Source organism: Chrysemys picta, chromosome 8, assembly GCF_011386835.1.
Source record: "Chrysemys picta bellii isolate R12L10 chromosome 8, ASM1138683v2, whole genome shotgun sequence".
NCBI lineage: Eukaryota > Metazoa > Chordata > Testudines > Emydidae > Chrysemys > Chrysemys picta.
The window spans coordinates 11,406,807-11,423,997 of NC_088798.1; the positions used below are offsets into that span (position 1 = coordinate 11,406,807).

The window sequence follows — 17,191 nt, forward strand, 5'->3', positions numbered from 1 at the left end:
AAAGCAACATGTTTTAGGAAGATCATTTGGGGACTAGCTCTCCTCCCCATTTCATGACTACAGTGACCCAGCCTAGAAAGATCATCCGTTCCCAGACTGCCTCACACTTTGAGAAAAAAAATCGCTTTTTGTGTCTCTTGGTACCAGCCTGATTTAAGGTAATAGCTTCCGTGAACGTATAATAAAAAAATTGCTTATGGACGGAATTGTCGTAGATGTTCAGTACCCACAATCTGGCCATATTTTCAGAAAAGGTGAGCATCTATTTAGGCACCTAAATAAACTATCAATGGGAGCTGCTGGCTTTTGAGCTTTTTAGAAAATCTGGCCCTGGTTGTGGGTGCCAGGCATTTTTGAAAATGTGAGGCTTTTGGAAGTCTGGCCTTGCGTGCACCTACCATCTCGAAGGATCCCAAAGCTTTTCATAAACCATGAAACAAACACCACCAAATGCAGATACCTCATGAAGGAATGGAGGTTAAAAGTCATCTAAGTACATAGCATGGTGGGCCCCTTCAGGACAGTGTGAGGGAGGGAAAATGTATCCAGAAACACCTGGGAAAACCCCTCTAAATCTACAGATGCAATTTTGCCCCTATAGCAAACTGCAAGTGCACGAGACCTGTAAGTGACACACCTTCAATTGACAGCAAGCAAAATATTGTGGGACAAAATTTACACGAGCTGAGGATCTGGCTTCCAAATATATTTTAAACCAAACCCCCCATTCTCAAATAAAGAAGTTATAAGTGCTATAAGTTATCAAAGAGCGTTTGCAGAAGCAGCAAGTCTGCAAATAAAATATACAAATCTTGGGAAAGAAGACTGAATATGTCATAATGGTGCTGGATCAACAAAGAGGAGAAAGGGACAATATCCATGAATGAACAGGATGTGAAAAAGCAAATGCCCAAGCAGGAAAGCCTGGAAAAAAAAATCTAGAACCGGGAAACACCTTGAGCAGTGCCCTAATGAAGTAGTTTCCTAATTAAATACCAGGCTTTAATAGCATGAACGGGGATAACCCACAGGGGAATCTGAGCAGAAGGATAAAGGATTATCAAAACTGATAACATGATGGGTTGTTCTATATTTAGCCATCTAGAATTTGGATCAGCCACCAAAAAGGCAGACTTAGTACTATCCCAGAGGAACACAGAAATAAATATATTAAATTATAAATGAATATAGACTTGTGTCAACCTACTTGGGGGAGAGATCATCTTAACAACATTAACTTAGCACAGAGCCAGCTTTTGAGAGCCTGGATAAAAATGGAGAGAAATTATTTGTTGAAAGATTCTGTACATGGAAAAGAGTAAAACCTGTACGTTCTTTAGTTATCTCAAGTGCATAGCAAACTGTTGATACTAAAATAATAAGAAATTATCATTAACTCCAAGATGAAACGGAATGGGCTGAGTCTCTCTAAAAGGGAACATACATGTGGCAGGATCATAGGCACAAGTTATGGCAAGTTTCAGACTTTTGACCATTTAAATTGCTATCCTGCCAGCACTTACCCACTAATAATAATAATAGTAGTAGTTATATAGCACTTTTCATCAGAATATCTCAAGGCACTTTGCAATCTTTAATTTATTTACCCTCAAAACCCCCCTGTGAAGTAGGAAAGTACTGTTATCCCAGTGGTATGGATGAGGAATTGAGGCACAGAGGATATGTCTACACACCCCGCAGAAACGAGCCTCCCAGCCCAGGTCAATGGATTTGGGCTAGTAGAATTCATGCTAGTGCTCTAAAAATAACTGGGAGATGGGCTTCAGGGCCCAAGTTCGAGCCCAAGCCACAACTTCAGAGTGCTATCTAAAGTTATTTTTAGAGCACTAGTGTGAGCCCCACTAGCCCAAATCTATTGGCCCAGGCTAGGAAGCTCGCTGCCGAAGGCTGTGTAAACATACCTAGAAATGCTAAGTGACTTGCCTAAGGTCACACAGGAAGTATGTAGCAGAGCAGAAAAGTGAACCCTACTCTCCCAAATCCTAACCTAGTGCCCTAACTGTTGGACCATCCTTCCTTCTTTCTCTTTGAACTCAATGGGACTGCATATACATGTATAAACATTTGGAGAACTGGAGTCTGTATTTGTGACTGCATTAAAAAGTTTGTCCAATCAAGCAGGAAGAGAGCTGGACTGAAAAGGCCCAGTTCTGCTGGTACTTACACTGGTGTAAATTTGGATTAAATCAATTGAATTGAATCGGACAGAACCTCAGCTAATGGAAATCCGCATAGCTCTATTTTTAAGTCAATGGAACTATGCTGATTTGTTTCAGTTGAGGTTCTGGCCAAATGAAGTTACCTTAGAGTAACACTGGTAAAATGAGAGGAAAATTTGGCTCATAGTGTATAACGTATAGTAATATCATTGGAACATACTAACAGCATTATTTCCATTATCATGTTTATTTGTCTTCAAACAGCAAGTTATTCAAAGGTAAATGCAAAAAGCAGTGTGATAAGTACCATGACCATAGGAAAATTAATCAAAGACTAGACTAGGTTGGGACATAAGAAGATGGATCAAAGTAATTAAATCACTGTTAACTTATACAATGATGGGCAAACATTTTAAAAACGTCTAGTTTACACTGTCTAATGCCCTCTCTCAACCACAGAATTTAAAAGAATAGTGATCTTTCGGCATATATCATTAGTGTCTGTTATTCAACATGCAATCTTGCTACATGAATTGCACCTGGTCTCAGTGCACAAGTTTGACTATCATCACTTCTGCAGTATAGACAGCAAATGTTTGCCCGGAAGTTTTACATTAGCACTAACTAATATAATGAGATGGTGCTGACATGTCAGGCAGTCCTGAATATCTGTTCCCCTCACTTATAAGGGCAGCACTTAAGGTATCTACAAGACACAGAGGTGTCTGCTGTAAACCTGGCTTAATTAAACATGTCAATTATTAATGAGAGACTGAAAATGATTCCTATATCATTCCAAACTATCCATTCATCCAGGGAGCATTAGCTGTGTGGGAGGGAAACAAGTCAAAAATTAAAAAATATTAGGGCTGTGAAGCGATTAAAAAAATTAATCGTGCGATTAATCACACTGTTAAACATTAATAGAATACCGTTTATTTAAATATTTTTGGATATTTTCTACGTTTTCAAATGTATTGATTTCAATTACAACACAGAATACAAAGTATACAGGGCTCACTTTATATTTATTTTTGATTACAAGTGCTTGCACTGTAAAAAACAAAAGAAAAAGTATTTTTCAATTCACCTAATACAAGTACTGTAGTGCAATCGCTTTATCATGAAAATTGAACTAACAAATATAGAATTATGTAAAAAAAAATTGCATTAAAAAATAAAACAGTGTAAAATTTTAGAGGCTGAAGTCCACTCAGTCCTACTTCTTGTTTCAGCCAATCGCTCAGACGAACAAGTTTGTTTACATTTGCAGGAGATAATGCTGTTTGCTTCTTGTTTACAATGTCACCTGAAATTGAGAACAGGTGTTTGCATGGCTCTGTTGTAGCCGGCATCGCAAGATATTTACGTGCCAGATACACTAAAGATTTATATGTCCCTTCATGCTTCAACCACCATTCCAGGGGACATGGATCCATGCTGATGATAGGTTCTGCTCGATAACAGTCCAAAGCAGTACAGACCAATGCATGTTCATTTTCATTATCTGAGTCAGATACCACCAGCAGACGATTGTTTTTCTTTTTTGGTGGTTCGGGTTCTGTAGTTTCCGCATCAGAGTGTTGCTCTTTTAAGACTTCTGTTTAGCATATCTGGCATGTAAATACCTTGCAGTGCCGGCTACAAAAGTGCCAAGCAAATGCCTGTTCTCACTTTCTGGTGACATTGTAAATAAGAAGAGGGCAGTATTATCTCCTGTAAATGTAAACAAACTTGTTTGTCTCTTAGTGACTGGCTGAAAAAGAAGTCGGACTGAGTGAACTTGTAGGCTCTGACGTTTTACATTGTTTTGTTTTTGAGTGCAGTTATGTAACAACAAAAGAATCTACATTTGTAACTTGCATTTTCACGACAGAGATTGCAGTACAGTACCTGTATGAGGTGAATAGAAAAATACTGTTTCTTTTATCATTTTTACAGTGCAAATATTTATAATAAAAAATATGCACTTTGATTTCAGTTACAACACAGAATACAATATATATGAAAATGTAGAAAAACATCCAAAATATTTTATAAATTTCAATTGGTATTCTATTGTTTAACAGTGCAATTAAAACTGCGATTAATTGCAATTAATTTTTTAAAATTGTGATTAATTTTTTGAGTTAATCGCATGAGTTAACTACGAATAATCAACAGCCCTAAAAAATATGTCTCATATTTAAGTCAATTCAGAGAGATGAGACCTTTTCTTGTCTTCTGGGTAGGCACGGAGGTAGCACTCGCATAGCATTAAAAAATACCCTAGAACATCTTATTGAAATGTGTTTTTAATGCAGCTGAATGAGTGTGAACATTCATGTTGTCTAGCTAGCAATTAGAAATGTACATAGCCTTCTAGAACAGAGCCATCTGCTGGGGGAAGCCGTGTAATACAGAACTAAACAGGTCAAGGGACTACTTATTTATACTGTAATAGTTTCTTGGTAAATTTAAACACTGAGTCAGATACTCAGCTGGTATAAATTAGCATAGCTGATCTGGGCCCAAATTTCTTAAACATATTAGGGGGCTAATAAACATAAAATAAACATTCACATTTCCCATTCATCTCAGTTACAGCCATGTATGCGTGTGCTTATCTGAATCAGAGACTGGCCCCAAGATTTTTACTGTAATATTTTGCATATAAATAGTAAATATATTTTGTACTATTAATAATTATTATTATTATTACTTGCATTCTGATAGCACTCAAAGATCTCAATCAGGATCAAGCCCCATTATGCTAGCGACTCTACAAACACAAAGTAACAGACAGTCCCTGGCCCAAAGAACAGAAGTCAATGGAAGTTTTGGCTGAGTAAGAACTGAGTAAGGGAGACAGATCCTCTGTTGCAGAATATCCTCCATGGCCCAAATTCAGTGGGTGGATCCACCTGGTAGAGTGGTATAAAGGGCCAGAGCACAGTCCAGGTTTGGGGTTACTGAATTCCAAGATCTGGCTCAAATCAGTTGTCTGTTACAATCCGCTTTTCCTTTAATATTCCTTTAATATTCCCATTCCTTTTTCTCGTTAAGAAAATAAAAAGGTTTTAAACTCAGTGCCCTATGTGTATATGTACGCACACAGTGTACAACACAGTAGACAACTACAGCAACATTCATCAGTGTCTAACATCTGGTCTTGTAGCATTTCACTACTGAGTATTTCAAGAACAAATTGCAAATTCTTTCAGACCTATTTGTTTTCCATGTATTACCTCCTCATGCCTGGCAATTGCTTCTCAGAAAGTCTTGACATTTCTTTACAATGTCTTAAAATAATATTCTTTGTGACTAACAAGCTTCAACTGTTAACCCATTGGTTATTTCTGGGGGGATTTTTTTTTAGATTTGAGCCATCTGCTAAATCATATAAAGCCCAATCATGCTCCATGACAATTTCAGTGACAGCCAGATTAGGTCCATAGTCTAACAGACAAAGGAGGATTTCCTTTATGAATACTACTATAAACTATTTATAAGATTTTTAGCCCCAAATTTTCTTGATTTCAGGCAGTCTCAGAAAATGCCTTTGCAATTATTTGTCCCTTCATACATTACTGTCTTGCAATCTCAATTTACTTAGACTTTTGAGATCTAATATAGTTTGTGAAATATTGTCTCTTAATCTTAATGTAATGATTTTAATGGTCAAGTAACATTTTCCCCATATCTTCAGGTGGCAAGTCTCTTTCTTAACATTCATGATATTGTATACTATGGTTTTCCCTTGTAAATTTTATCACTGATTGAATACAGTGATCCTATTACAGCTTTAGAAAGAGTGAATGAGACATTGCTACATTGATGGGAGATTAATAAAAACAAAGGAAACACATAGTTTAGCTCATTTTCTGTCATCAGGATTTGCTTGCTTGTTTTTGAATTCTGCATATTTCTATTAATTCTCCCTTCTCCAGGCTCCACCTCTTTCTTTAAAAAGTTACTTTTTGTGTGTGCAAATTATGGTGTACAAATGCATAATTAGTTTATGTCTGAATATGGGCTCTTGTTCTCCTGCGGTGAACAGCGGAGGAGGCAGGGTGCAGCAGACTCTGTGGATATGTCTACACTGCTAAAAAAGACCCCCAGCAGCAAGTCTTAGAGCCTGGCTGTACAGACTTGGGCTTGTCCTACAGCACAAAAAATAGCCGTGTAGATGTTCCCACTTGGTCTGGAGCTCGGGCTGGTGTCTACATTGCTATTTTTAGCCCCGTAGCAGGAGCCCCCTTCTATCCTTGCCTCACCCCTTCCCCACATATAATTGACCTTTTATTTTCAGTTTTCCCCTGAACACGTCTCTTTTCCTTTGTCTATGCCCATTGAGTCCCCTCTATAACAATTATGTGCTGTGTATAACTATATTTAATTCTATAGCAGTACTGACAACCCCAAGGTTTCAAAAATAATGAATCAGGCTTCCAAATAATTATGAGATGGAGTTAAAAACCACGAGATTGTAAAAAATATTAATGTTGATGAGCTCCAGCGGCTCCTCCTTGAGCACCCTCATAGGGTTGTCTGCCTCAGTTTCCCCGTTCAGAATCCCCAATAGCTCCACTTCAGGCTCTCTTGCTTGAATAACAGCTCTTCTTGAGCCCGTCTTCAACAAAAGTCCCAAACATAGTCCATTTCCCACACTCAGTGTATATAGTGCTTAAAACCCTACTCTTCTCAGTGGGAACCACACCGCACCCGTGCAGCATTTCTGCTGGGTGTCCTTCCATACCATACTCCAGTGTTTTCTGCCACACTTAGACTCCTTGTCAGTTTTCTTCTCTCTCTCTGCTAGGACAGCCACTCCAGCCCTTCCAGCTAGAATGGAACCCCACTTTTACCAGCAGGAACCCCTACAGCCTCTTTGCTAGGAGATCATCCTCACCAGCAGAGCATTCCTGGGTTCAGCTCTCTGGCACTAAGACATCAGCAGGTGAGCCGCTCCGCTGTTCCCCTGTCTTCATCCCAGGGCTGGCTCTAACATTTTTGCTGCCCCAAGCATCAAAAAAAAGTGCCACCCCCCAAACCCCCGCCGAGCATCGTGCCGCGCCACCTCCCCCCCAGCGCTGCCCCCCCGCCGAGCGCCACGCCGCCAGGAACCCCCTCCCCCGAGCGCCACGCCGCCAGAGCCTGCCCCCCCCGCCAAGCACCGCCGGAATACCTCCCCCCGAACACCGAGCCCCGTGCCACCCCCCACCGAGCCCCCAGAGCCCACCCCCGCCCCCCACCGAGCACCGCCGGACCCCCCCAGCGCCATGCCCACGCCGCCCCCCCACCAAGCACCGCACTACCAGAGGCCCCCCCCCAAGCACCACGCCGCTGGAGCGCCCCCCCCCCCACAGAATGCCACACTGCGCCGCGCTCCCCCCGCCGCCCCTTACCAGGTGCCGCCCCAAGCATGTGCTTAGGTGCCTGGTGCCTGGAGCCGGCCCTGCTTCATCCTCTCCAGCCCTCAGCTTTGGCTCTCCAGCTTAAAAATCGGAAGGCAACTCCCTCTGTTGCTCTCTGGCCTTTAGCTCTCTCCAGCCCTTGCTCTCTAGCTTGGGGAAGTTAGCCAGCAAATGCCTATTATTATTACTGCTCTCCTATCGTCTGGCGTCCCCCGAAACCACCTACAGTTTCCATCAGGGACCTTCCAGAGTCTCCCGGGTCCCTCACCTGCCTTTTTCCTGAATTGAGTCTGTATGCTAGGGCAACCCTAACTCACCAGGTCTCTCACCTTCTAGGGCCCAGCTGCCCTCTTTTAAACCCAACTGGGAGGCAGCTGATGAATCACAGGTGCACTGAGCCTACTCCCTCTTAAAGGGCCGGCGTCACCCTGTGGCAGTGGGGTTCTGTTTATTTACCTTGTTGTGTCTGAGCTTTTAGGAGTCACATTTTTAAGCTGTTCTGTGCAACCATGAGACTCAAAACTTATTTTTGTTTTTAAACGAAAGCTGAGATTGTGATGTATTCACCTGACTCTAGGAGGTGGTGCTTTAAGAAAAACACCAAATATTGCAAGAGATATTGGCTCAGATCCTACTCTGTAGTTTGGCCACTTTGCTTTGCACCGCCAGCAGATTCTGGCCCTGTATACAGGATAGCTGTCCATGGAAGGACCACCCCAGGCTGGGAGGGCCATCCACTGGGGTGGGGTGTTAGTATAGTAGCTCCTACATGTCCCCACTCTACGGCTGTCAGCGCAGGGAATATGGCAGAGGTTTTCTTTCCTATATCCTACTAATCTTTGGCTGTTATATCAGTCCTTTGCAGCCACTGGCAGATAGAATGATTTTGAGTAGATGAAAGGCTGTTCTACATTATGTCAGGGAGCTGCACTGGCGCACAGCTGGCCCAGAACAGCGGGAGTGCAAACGTCACCTTTGTACCCCTCTCCTGAGCTGTGCTGTGCATTTCTCAACCATAACTAAGGATCTGGGCCATTCTGTCTACTGTTATTATTAAAGCATTTGTACAGCAGGAGAGCTATGCCAAACAAATTACAGGTTACCTGTCCAAAAGAGTTTACAGTTTAAGAGCACAATATAGAACAATACAACATGAAATCAGAGTGGAACATACTTATTATAAATGTGTGATATAATTATATTTGGTATGGGGGAAAATGCGATAGCATATATGTACATGAGTAGGCTTGGAAGGATTAGATTTTTATCAGTAAATGTTGGTAAATGTTGATATCACCACACACAAGAACATACGAATGGCCGTACTGGGTCAGACAAATGGTCCACCTAGCCCAGTACCCTCTCTTCCGAAAGGTGGTTGGTGCCAGATACTTCAGAGGTAGTGAACAGAACAGGGCAATTTATCAAGTGATCTACCCCCTATCATCCATTCCCAGCTTCTGTCAGTCAGAGGTTTAAGGACACCCAGAGCATGGGGTTGCATCTTTGACCATCTTGGCTAATAGCCATTGACAGACCTATCATCCATGAACTGATCTAATTCTTTTTTTAACCCAGTTATACTTTTGGCCTCCATAATATCCCCTGGCAACCACAAGGGTGTGCATTGTGTGAAGGACTTCCTTATGTTTGTTTTAAATCTGCTGCCTATTAATTTCATTGGGTGATCCCTGATTCCTGTGTTATGTGAAGGGGTAAATAACACTTTATTCACTTTCTCTACATCATTCACAATATTGTAGACCTCTGTCATATCTCTCCTCAGTCATCTCTTTTCCAGACTGAACAGTCCTAGACTTTTAAATCTCCCATCATATACAAGCAGCTCCATACCCCTAGTCATTTTTGTTGCCCTCTGTACTTTTTTCCAATTCTAATATATCTTTTTTGAGATGGAGTGATCAGAACTGAATGCAGTATACAAGGTGTGGGTCTACCATGGATTTATACAGTGGCAATATGATGTTGTCTGTCTTACTATCTATCCCTTTCCCAATGGTTCCTGACATTCTGGGGTTTCTTTTGTACTGCTGCTGCACATTTAATAGGTGTTTTCAGAGAACTATCCATGATGACTCCAAGATCTCTTTCTTGAGTGGTAATAGCTAATTTAGACCCCATTGTTTCGTATGTATAGTTGGGATTATGTTTTCCAATGTGTATTACTTTGCATTTATCAGACCTAGTACAGACTCTGCTATTTACCTCTCTCCACTGTGAAAACTGGACGTTTATTCCTACCCTTTGTTTCCTGTCTTTTAACCAGTTACTGATCCATAAGAGGACCTTCCCTCTTATCCCATGACCCTTTACTTTGCTTAAGAGACTTTGGTGGGGATCTTGCCAATGGCTTTCTGAAAGTCCAAGTACACTACTTCTACTGGATCACCCTTTCCACAAGTTTCTTGACCCCCTCAAAGAATTCTAATATATTGGTGAGGCATGATTTCCCTTTACAAAAGCTATGTTGACTCTACCCCCGAACATATTGTGTTCATCTATGTGTCTGATAATTCTATTTTTTACTATCGTTTCAGCCAATTTGCCTGGTACTGAAGTGAAGCTTATTGGCCTGTAATTACCAGGATCACCTCTGGAGCCTTTTTAAAAAATTGGCCTCACATTAGTTATCTGCCAGTCATATGGTACAGAGGCTTAGTCATAACTTACATACCACAGTTAGCAGCTCTGCGATTTCATATTTAAATTCCTTCAGAACACTTGGGCGAATACCATCTGGTCCTGGTGACTTATTTCTGTTTATCAATTTGTTCCAAATCATCCTCTATTGACATGTCACTTTAGGACAGTTCCTCATATCTGTCACCTAAAAAGAATGGCTCAGGTGTGGGAATCTCCCTCACATCCTCTGCCCTGAAGACCAACGCAAAGAATTCATTTAGCTTCTCCGCAACGGCCTTTCGCACCTCGATTGTCCAGTGGCCCCACTGATTGTTTGGCAGGCTTTCTGCTTCTGCTGTACTTAAAAACTAACAGCAATTTTTGTTGTGTCTTTTACTGTTGCTCTTCGTTTTTGGCCTCCCTAATTATACTTTTACACTTGACTTGCGAGAATTTATGCTCCTTTCTATTTTCCTCAGTAGGATTTAACTTCCAATTTTTAAAGGATGTCGTTTTGTCTCTAACTGCCTCTTTTACTGTGTTGTTTTGCCATGATGGCATTTTTTTTTTTGGTCCTCTGTTTTTTATTTTGGTTATACAGTTAGTTTGAGCCTCTGTCATAGTGTTTTTAAAAAGTGTCCATGCAGCTTGTGACTGTTCCTTTTAATTTCTGTTTAATTGGCTTCCTCGTTTTTGTGTAGTTCTCCTATTTGAAGTTAAATGGTACTGTGCTGGGTTTCTTTGGCATTTTCCCCCATACATGGATGTTACATTTAATTCCACTATGGTTGCTATTACTAAGAGCTTCAGCTATATTCACCTCTTGAATTAGATCCTGTGTGCCATTTAGAACTAAATCAGGAATTGCCTCTCCTCTTGTGGGCTTCAGGGTTAGCTGCTCCAAGAAGCAGTCATTAATGGTGTCTAGAAATTTTATGTCTGCATCCCATCCTGAGGTGACATGTTCCCAGTTAATATGTGGATAGTTGAAATCCCCCATTATTATTGGGTTTTCTGTTTTTGTGGTCTCTCTAATCTCCCTGAGTATTTCACAATCATAGTCACCATCCTGATCAGGTGGTCGTCAGTATGTTCCTACTGACATAATCTTCTTATTCAAGCATGGAATTTCTATCCATAGAGATTCTATGGTATTGTTTGATTCATTTAAGATTTTTACTGTATTTGACTCTATGCTTTCTTTCACATACAGTGCCACTCCCCCACCAGTGTGACCTACTATCATGCCTACATATTTTGTACCATAGAATCATAGAACTGGAAGGGACCTTGAGAGGTCATCTAGTCCAGTCCCCTGCACTCAAGGCAGGACTAAGTATTATCTAGACCATCCCTGACAGGTGTTTGTCCAACATGCTCTTAAAAATCCCCAATGATGGAGATTCCACAACCTCCCTAGGCAATTTATTCCAGTGCTTAACGACTCTGACAGTTAGGAAGTTTTTTCTAATGTCCAACCTAAACTGCCCTTGCTGCAATTTAAGCCCATTGCTTCTTGTCCTATCCTCAGAGGTTAAGGAGACCAATTTTTCTCCCTCCTCCTTGTAACAACTTTTATATACTTGAAAACTGTTATCATGTCGCCTCTCAGTCTTCTCTTCTCCAGACTAAACAAACCCAATTTCTTCAATCTTCCCTCATAGGTCATGTTTTCTAGACCTTTAATCATTTTTGTCGTTCTTCTCTGGACTTTCTCCAATTTGTCCACATCTTTCCTGAAATGTGGCGCCCAGAACTGGACACAATACTCCAGTTCAGGCCTAATCAGTGCGGAGTAGAGCGGAAGAATTACTTCTCGTATCTGGCTTACAATATTCCTGCTAATATATCCCAGAATGATGTTTGCTTTTTTTGCAACAGGGTTACACTGTTGACTCATATTTAGCTTGTGATCTACTATGACCCCCAGATCCCTTTCCGCAGTAGTCCTTGCTAGGCAGTCATTTCCCATTTTGTATGTGTGCAACTGATTGTTCCTTCCTAAGTGGAGTACTTTGCATTAGTCCTTATTGAATTTCATCCTATTTACTTCAGTCCATTTCTCCAGTTTGTCAAGATCATTTTGAATTTTAATCCTATTCTCCAAAGCACTTGCAACCCCTCCCTGCTTGGTATCGTCCACAAACTTTATAAGTGTAGTCTCTATGCCATTATCTAAATCATTGATGAAGATATTGAACAGAACCAGACCCAGGACCAATCCCCCCACTTGTTATGCCCTTCCAGCATGACTGTGAACCACTGGTAACTACTCTCTGGGAATTATTTTCCAACCAGTTATGCACCCTCCTTGTAGTAGCTCCATCTAGGTTGTATTTCCCTAGTTTGTTTGTTATGCAAGACAGTATCAAAAGCCTTACTAAAGTCAAGATATACCACATCTACTGCTTCCCCCCATCCACAAGGCTTGTTACCCTGTCAAAGAAAACTATCAGGTTGGTTTGACACGATTTGTTCGTGACAAATCCATGCTGACTGTTATTTATCACCTTCTTATCGTCTAGGTGTTTGCAAATTGATTGCTTAATTATTGCTCCATTATCTTTCTGGGAACAGAAGTTAAGCTGACTGGTCTGTAATTCCCCGGGTTGTCCTTATTTCCCTTTTTCTAGAAGGGCACGATATTTGCCCTTTTCCAGTCTTCTGGAATGTCTCCCCGTCTTCCATGACTTTTCAAAGATGATTGCTAATGGCTCAGATATCTCCTCAGTCAACTCCTGGAGTATTCTAGGATACATTTCATCAGGCCCTGGTGCTTTTCTGTTATTGTCTTTCCCCCCTCATTGAGTAACAGGCCTACTCTGTCCTGGGTCTTCCTCTTGCTTCTAATGTATTTGTAGAATGTTTTCTTGTTTCCTTTTATGTCCCTAGCTAGTTTGATCTCGTTTTGTGCCTTGGCTTTTCTAATTTTGTCCCTATATACTTGTGTTATTTGTTTATATTCATCCTTTGTAATTTGACAGAGTTTCCACTTTTCATAGGACTCTTTTTTGAGTTTTAGATCATTGAAGATCTCCTGGTTAAGCCAGGGTGGTCTCTTGCCATACTTCCTATCTTTTCTACACAGTGGGACAGTTTACACCCACAAAACAACAAAAATATTTCCATTGATAGTAATCCAAATTTACAGATGGGCAAAGTAACAAAAAATACTGCTTGAGAACTAATTAGAGTTTGATTTAAGAATCTTTATTTTGTATATTTTGACATGATGGTGACAATTTGGGTTTTAACGGTTACAAAACTTTAATTTTTTTGAATCACAATGTCTCCTCTCATTAAATAATTACTGTCTGACTCACTAATGTCTGACCCCCCACATAACTTCCCACAACTGTGAAAACTTAAATAAATATAGGAAAAGGTGCTTAAAATAAACATGGATATTAGCCATTGAAATTATTTTAAAAAGTTGAATTTTGCCAAGCTTGGCAAAGGCACTATATAAAATTAGTTATGGTATTGTTTCCAGAAGGGATTAATTAAGCTGGAAGTTCATCAGGGATGCCATTTTCCATTCAATGCATGTTAGTTTATACTTGCCTTTACTGATTAGTAATGCCTCGGAGGTAAAAGCTATGTGAGCTTACATAATAGTGCTCTGCTAACACTGGAAGTATACAGTGCGTCCAGAGTAAGAGACAAATTAACATTAACTTTGTCTCAACTGTGGATAAGCTGTCCTAGTCGTCTTTGTGAAAACGAATGTACATTCCAATGGGAAAAAAAAATGTTTTCAGTTTGGAATCCCATTTCTCCTTATTACACTTGTCATTTCTCTTAGTACGTCTGACTGACAGGCTCAGAGCAAGGTTTGGCAAATACCGCTCTTGAGATTTCATACCTACTTTACAGTTTTCTCTCAATAAACAAAAGGTCTCCAATAAAGTCATTTTTTATTTGAGTGAGTTTATAAGTGATCTGGAATAAACACCACTATGCAGCCAGGACATTAGACACATACATTTGTATTTCATGAACTCTTGGAAAGAGACAGAGGTAATATTTTGAGCACATAATCTAGTCTATATAATGCTTTTTTCAAAGCATTATGGACCTGATTGTCAGAACACCCACATCTCCAGTTGAAGTTAATACAAAACACATGCTAATTTAGTGACCACATATATTCTTTCATTATTCATCATACTACAGCAAGTCTCTCTCTCAAAATATGGCAAAGAACTGTAAATTGTGGTGTTTTGTATGACTTGCAAGTTACATTCTTTCAACTGATTAGATTTAGTTTATGGTATGGTGGCTGATTCATACTAATTTGTTTAGTTTCAATAAAAAATCATTTTTTTAAAAATGAAAAATATAAATTCATTTCAAAAGGTAGCTTGTAAGCAAACAATATTTCTGTGGGTTATTCTAGCAGGATGTCCCTATTGATCCAGAACTCTCTTCAGCTAAAGCCATGTTTTTCTAACCATGTTCATAAATCCATCACAAATATTAATGCATTACAGCGCTGTCTACAATAGTCTTTGCACTTACACAACAACTTAGTTACAATGAAAAGGTGGTTTTGTTGCCTCATTTAGAACACTAGATCTATTTTTTGAGCAAATCGTCGCACTCACTTACCTTGAGACAACCAGTGGTAGAATCAACATTTTCAGCATCCTCATCAATAACTCCCCAGGGAATTGGAAATAACTAATTTCCTACAAATATACGGAGAGATGTGTTTATGGTTTTGATGTGTAAGATTGTCTTTCTTCACAAAGCACCTTACAGCTGCTGGTAAAACTGAATGATCTCATAAAATTGTACGATCAGTTTATATTACTTGCAACTACTGCATATCATTTCAAGTGGTACAGATGGAAGAAGTTGGGGATTTTTTTTTAAATGACTAAGGCAAAGTAATGTGTTCTGATTCCGGAGAAAATAAAATAAGCTTTGCTTCACTCAGGGACACTTTGAAATATTGTGGATCTAAATAAACAAACAAACAAAAAACAATTCTGCCTTAGCAGTACAATGAAATAGGTGCTAGGGATAATTCATTTGCCACAAACACATGTCCTAATGATCAGTAAAATCTCCATCCCCTTCAATGGTTTCTCCATATTAATGGAATTGCATTGTGCATCTGCGTGCCAAAGCAGTCAAAAATTAAATAAATAGGCCCTTTATGGGCCACTATTAATAGTTTTCGCTGCATAATCTCTTTATTCTGCATTTTGTACATTTCACTCTATGTGCATGAAGCTACTGTTTGGACATAGAAGATTTTCAACTCAGGGCCAGCAGCAGAAGATGACAAAACTGGTTTAATGATCACATATTTTTGAAGTACCATAACTTGTTTAAAATATTAAAATTTATATTCTTGGGGAAAAACATGTTCAGCAATGCATTTGTCACTGCCTGTCTGGTCTGTCAGGCTATTCTGGATAGGAAGAATTGAGCACCTACAAACAGATTAGTAGAGGTGTATTTGAAGAGAAATCCCCTGGTGAATGTAATAACTTGTGCTTTTATTAATGGGACATCCCAGTTCAGTTCTTATAAAATATACTCAGTGTGAAATAAATATCTGTAACTCTGGATATGTTAATCATAAAAAGTTCCCTAGTGTTTTAATTGGAAATACATGTTCTAATACAAATTCAAATAGAATGTACTCTGATACCAGTTAACATGCTACACTGTTTCCATTTCCATACAGTACAATGCAGCACTTCATTCAGTTTCAGAAGCCAGTATTTTTATTCATACATGCAACATTACAATGTGCTTCTTAAGGTAGACTTGCAGTGTCTTATTGACAGTTTATCAACATATATTGGATATAAAATCTATGGAAGGACCCAAAGAAAATAAGGTAGGCTCCTATCAAAATACTACCACACTAACAAATTAATTTTTATCTTGAAATACCCATCCTTGAAGTTCCATAGGTTGTTTTATCTCCTATTTTGTTACAGAACTGACATTTTCTGCCCAGTGTCACGCTCATTTGTTACTGACCTGCTGAGAGAGCCGCCTGGTCCTGAGGAAGAATCCAAGAAGACATCCCACTATGACAGACAGTACTGACAGAATGAGCAAACCATTTCTTTTACAAACATCCTTGACCCGAGCCAGCATTGCATCAAAAGCCACTGCCATGCTGTCCTCAGTGCTCTTTGGAGAAGAATCAGCATCCCATGGAGAGAGACCTCACTAGCTTCCCTTGTTAGAATAGACAGCTCTAGCTCTGTATAGATCAGATCAAAGCACTTCCAGGACTGCTTAGCTGACCTGCAAGGTCACCCCTCTGCCAATAGCCACGAAGCATGCAGCTGGCATTATTGTTCCAAATTAATACCAACAATCCTATTATTGACTACATCATTAAGAACCTGGAAGAAGATTAAGGAGCTCTGGAAAATTAGAACAGAATGTAGTAGTATTCCTAAAACAAGAGTGAGTCAAAACAGAGTGACACCCACATGAATGAAAAATAATATTTTCATGCATTCCTCAACCCTTGCAGCATGGTCTCCTAACATCCAGGCCTAGAAAGGAAGTAGTGAAAGTTATGTATTTAAATGGACAGAAATTATGTTTTTCATACAGTACATATACTAAAGGGCAGGGCAGATAACACTTTGAACTGGACTATCATAACAGGGCAGGGCAGGTGAGACTGAACTTCATTAACTAAAGCTGGTCTGGTTTATACTTTTAGTAAATGTGGTTAGCAAAAGGCTGGGCAAGTACAATAATAAACTGCATTAACAAACTGAATATTACTGGAGAAAAACATAAAAGGGGACTCTACAGTACTTTGCATTTTTTATCTTGGGAATGAAATGATTTCACTTTCCCCCCTTCCACTGTGTTGATTAGAGCAGGGGCCAACTTACTTCCAGAGGATTATCAGCCTAACCCACATGGATCTTTCCTTTCTTTTGGTATGTCTAATCATCCCATTCATTCAATTCAAACATAGAT

At 39.8% G+C, this 17,191-nt stretch overlaps 1 protein-coding gene across 1 annotated transcript in view; it reads right to left on the minus strand.

Moving 5' to 3' along the window:
* Nucleotides 1-16,514, minus strand: part of SLC1A7 (solute carrier family 1 member 7) — an 89,262-nt gene extending 72,748 nt beyond the window's left edge. The window contains exons 1-2 of the mRNA XM_005284831.3: nt 16,223-16,514; nt 14,831-14,910 (exon numbers count right to left, since the gene is read on the minus strand). Of these exons, the coding sequence (XP_005284888.2) occupies nt 14,831-14,910; nt 16,223-16,363 (221 nt within the window). The 5' untranslated portion in view covers nt 16,364-16,514. The remainder of the gene's footprint in view (nt 1-14,830; nt 14,911-16,222) is intronic.
* Nucleotides 16,515-17,191: the final 677 nt, after the last annotated feature.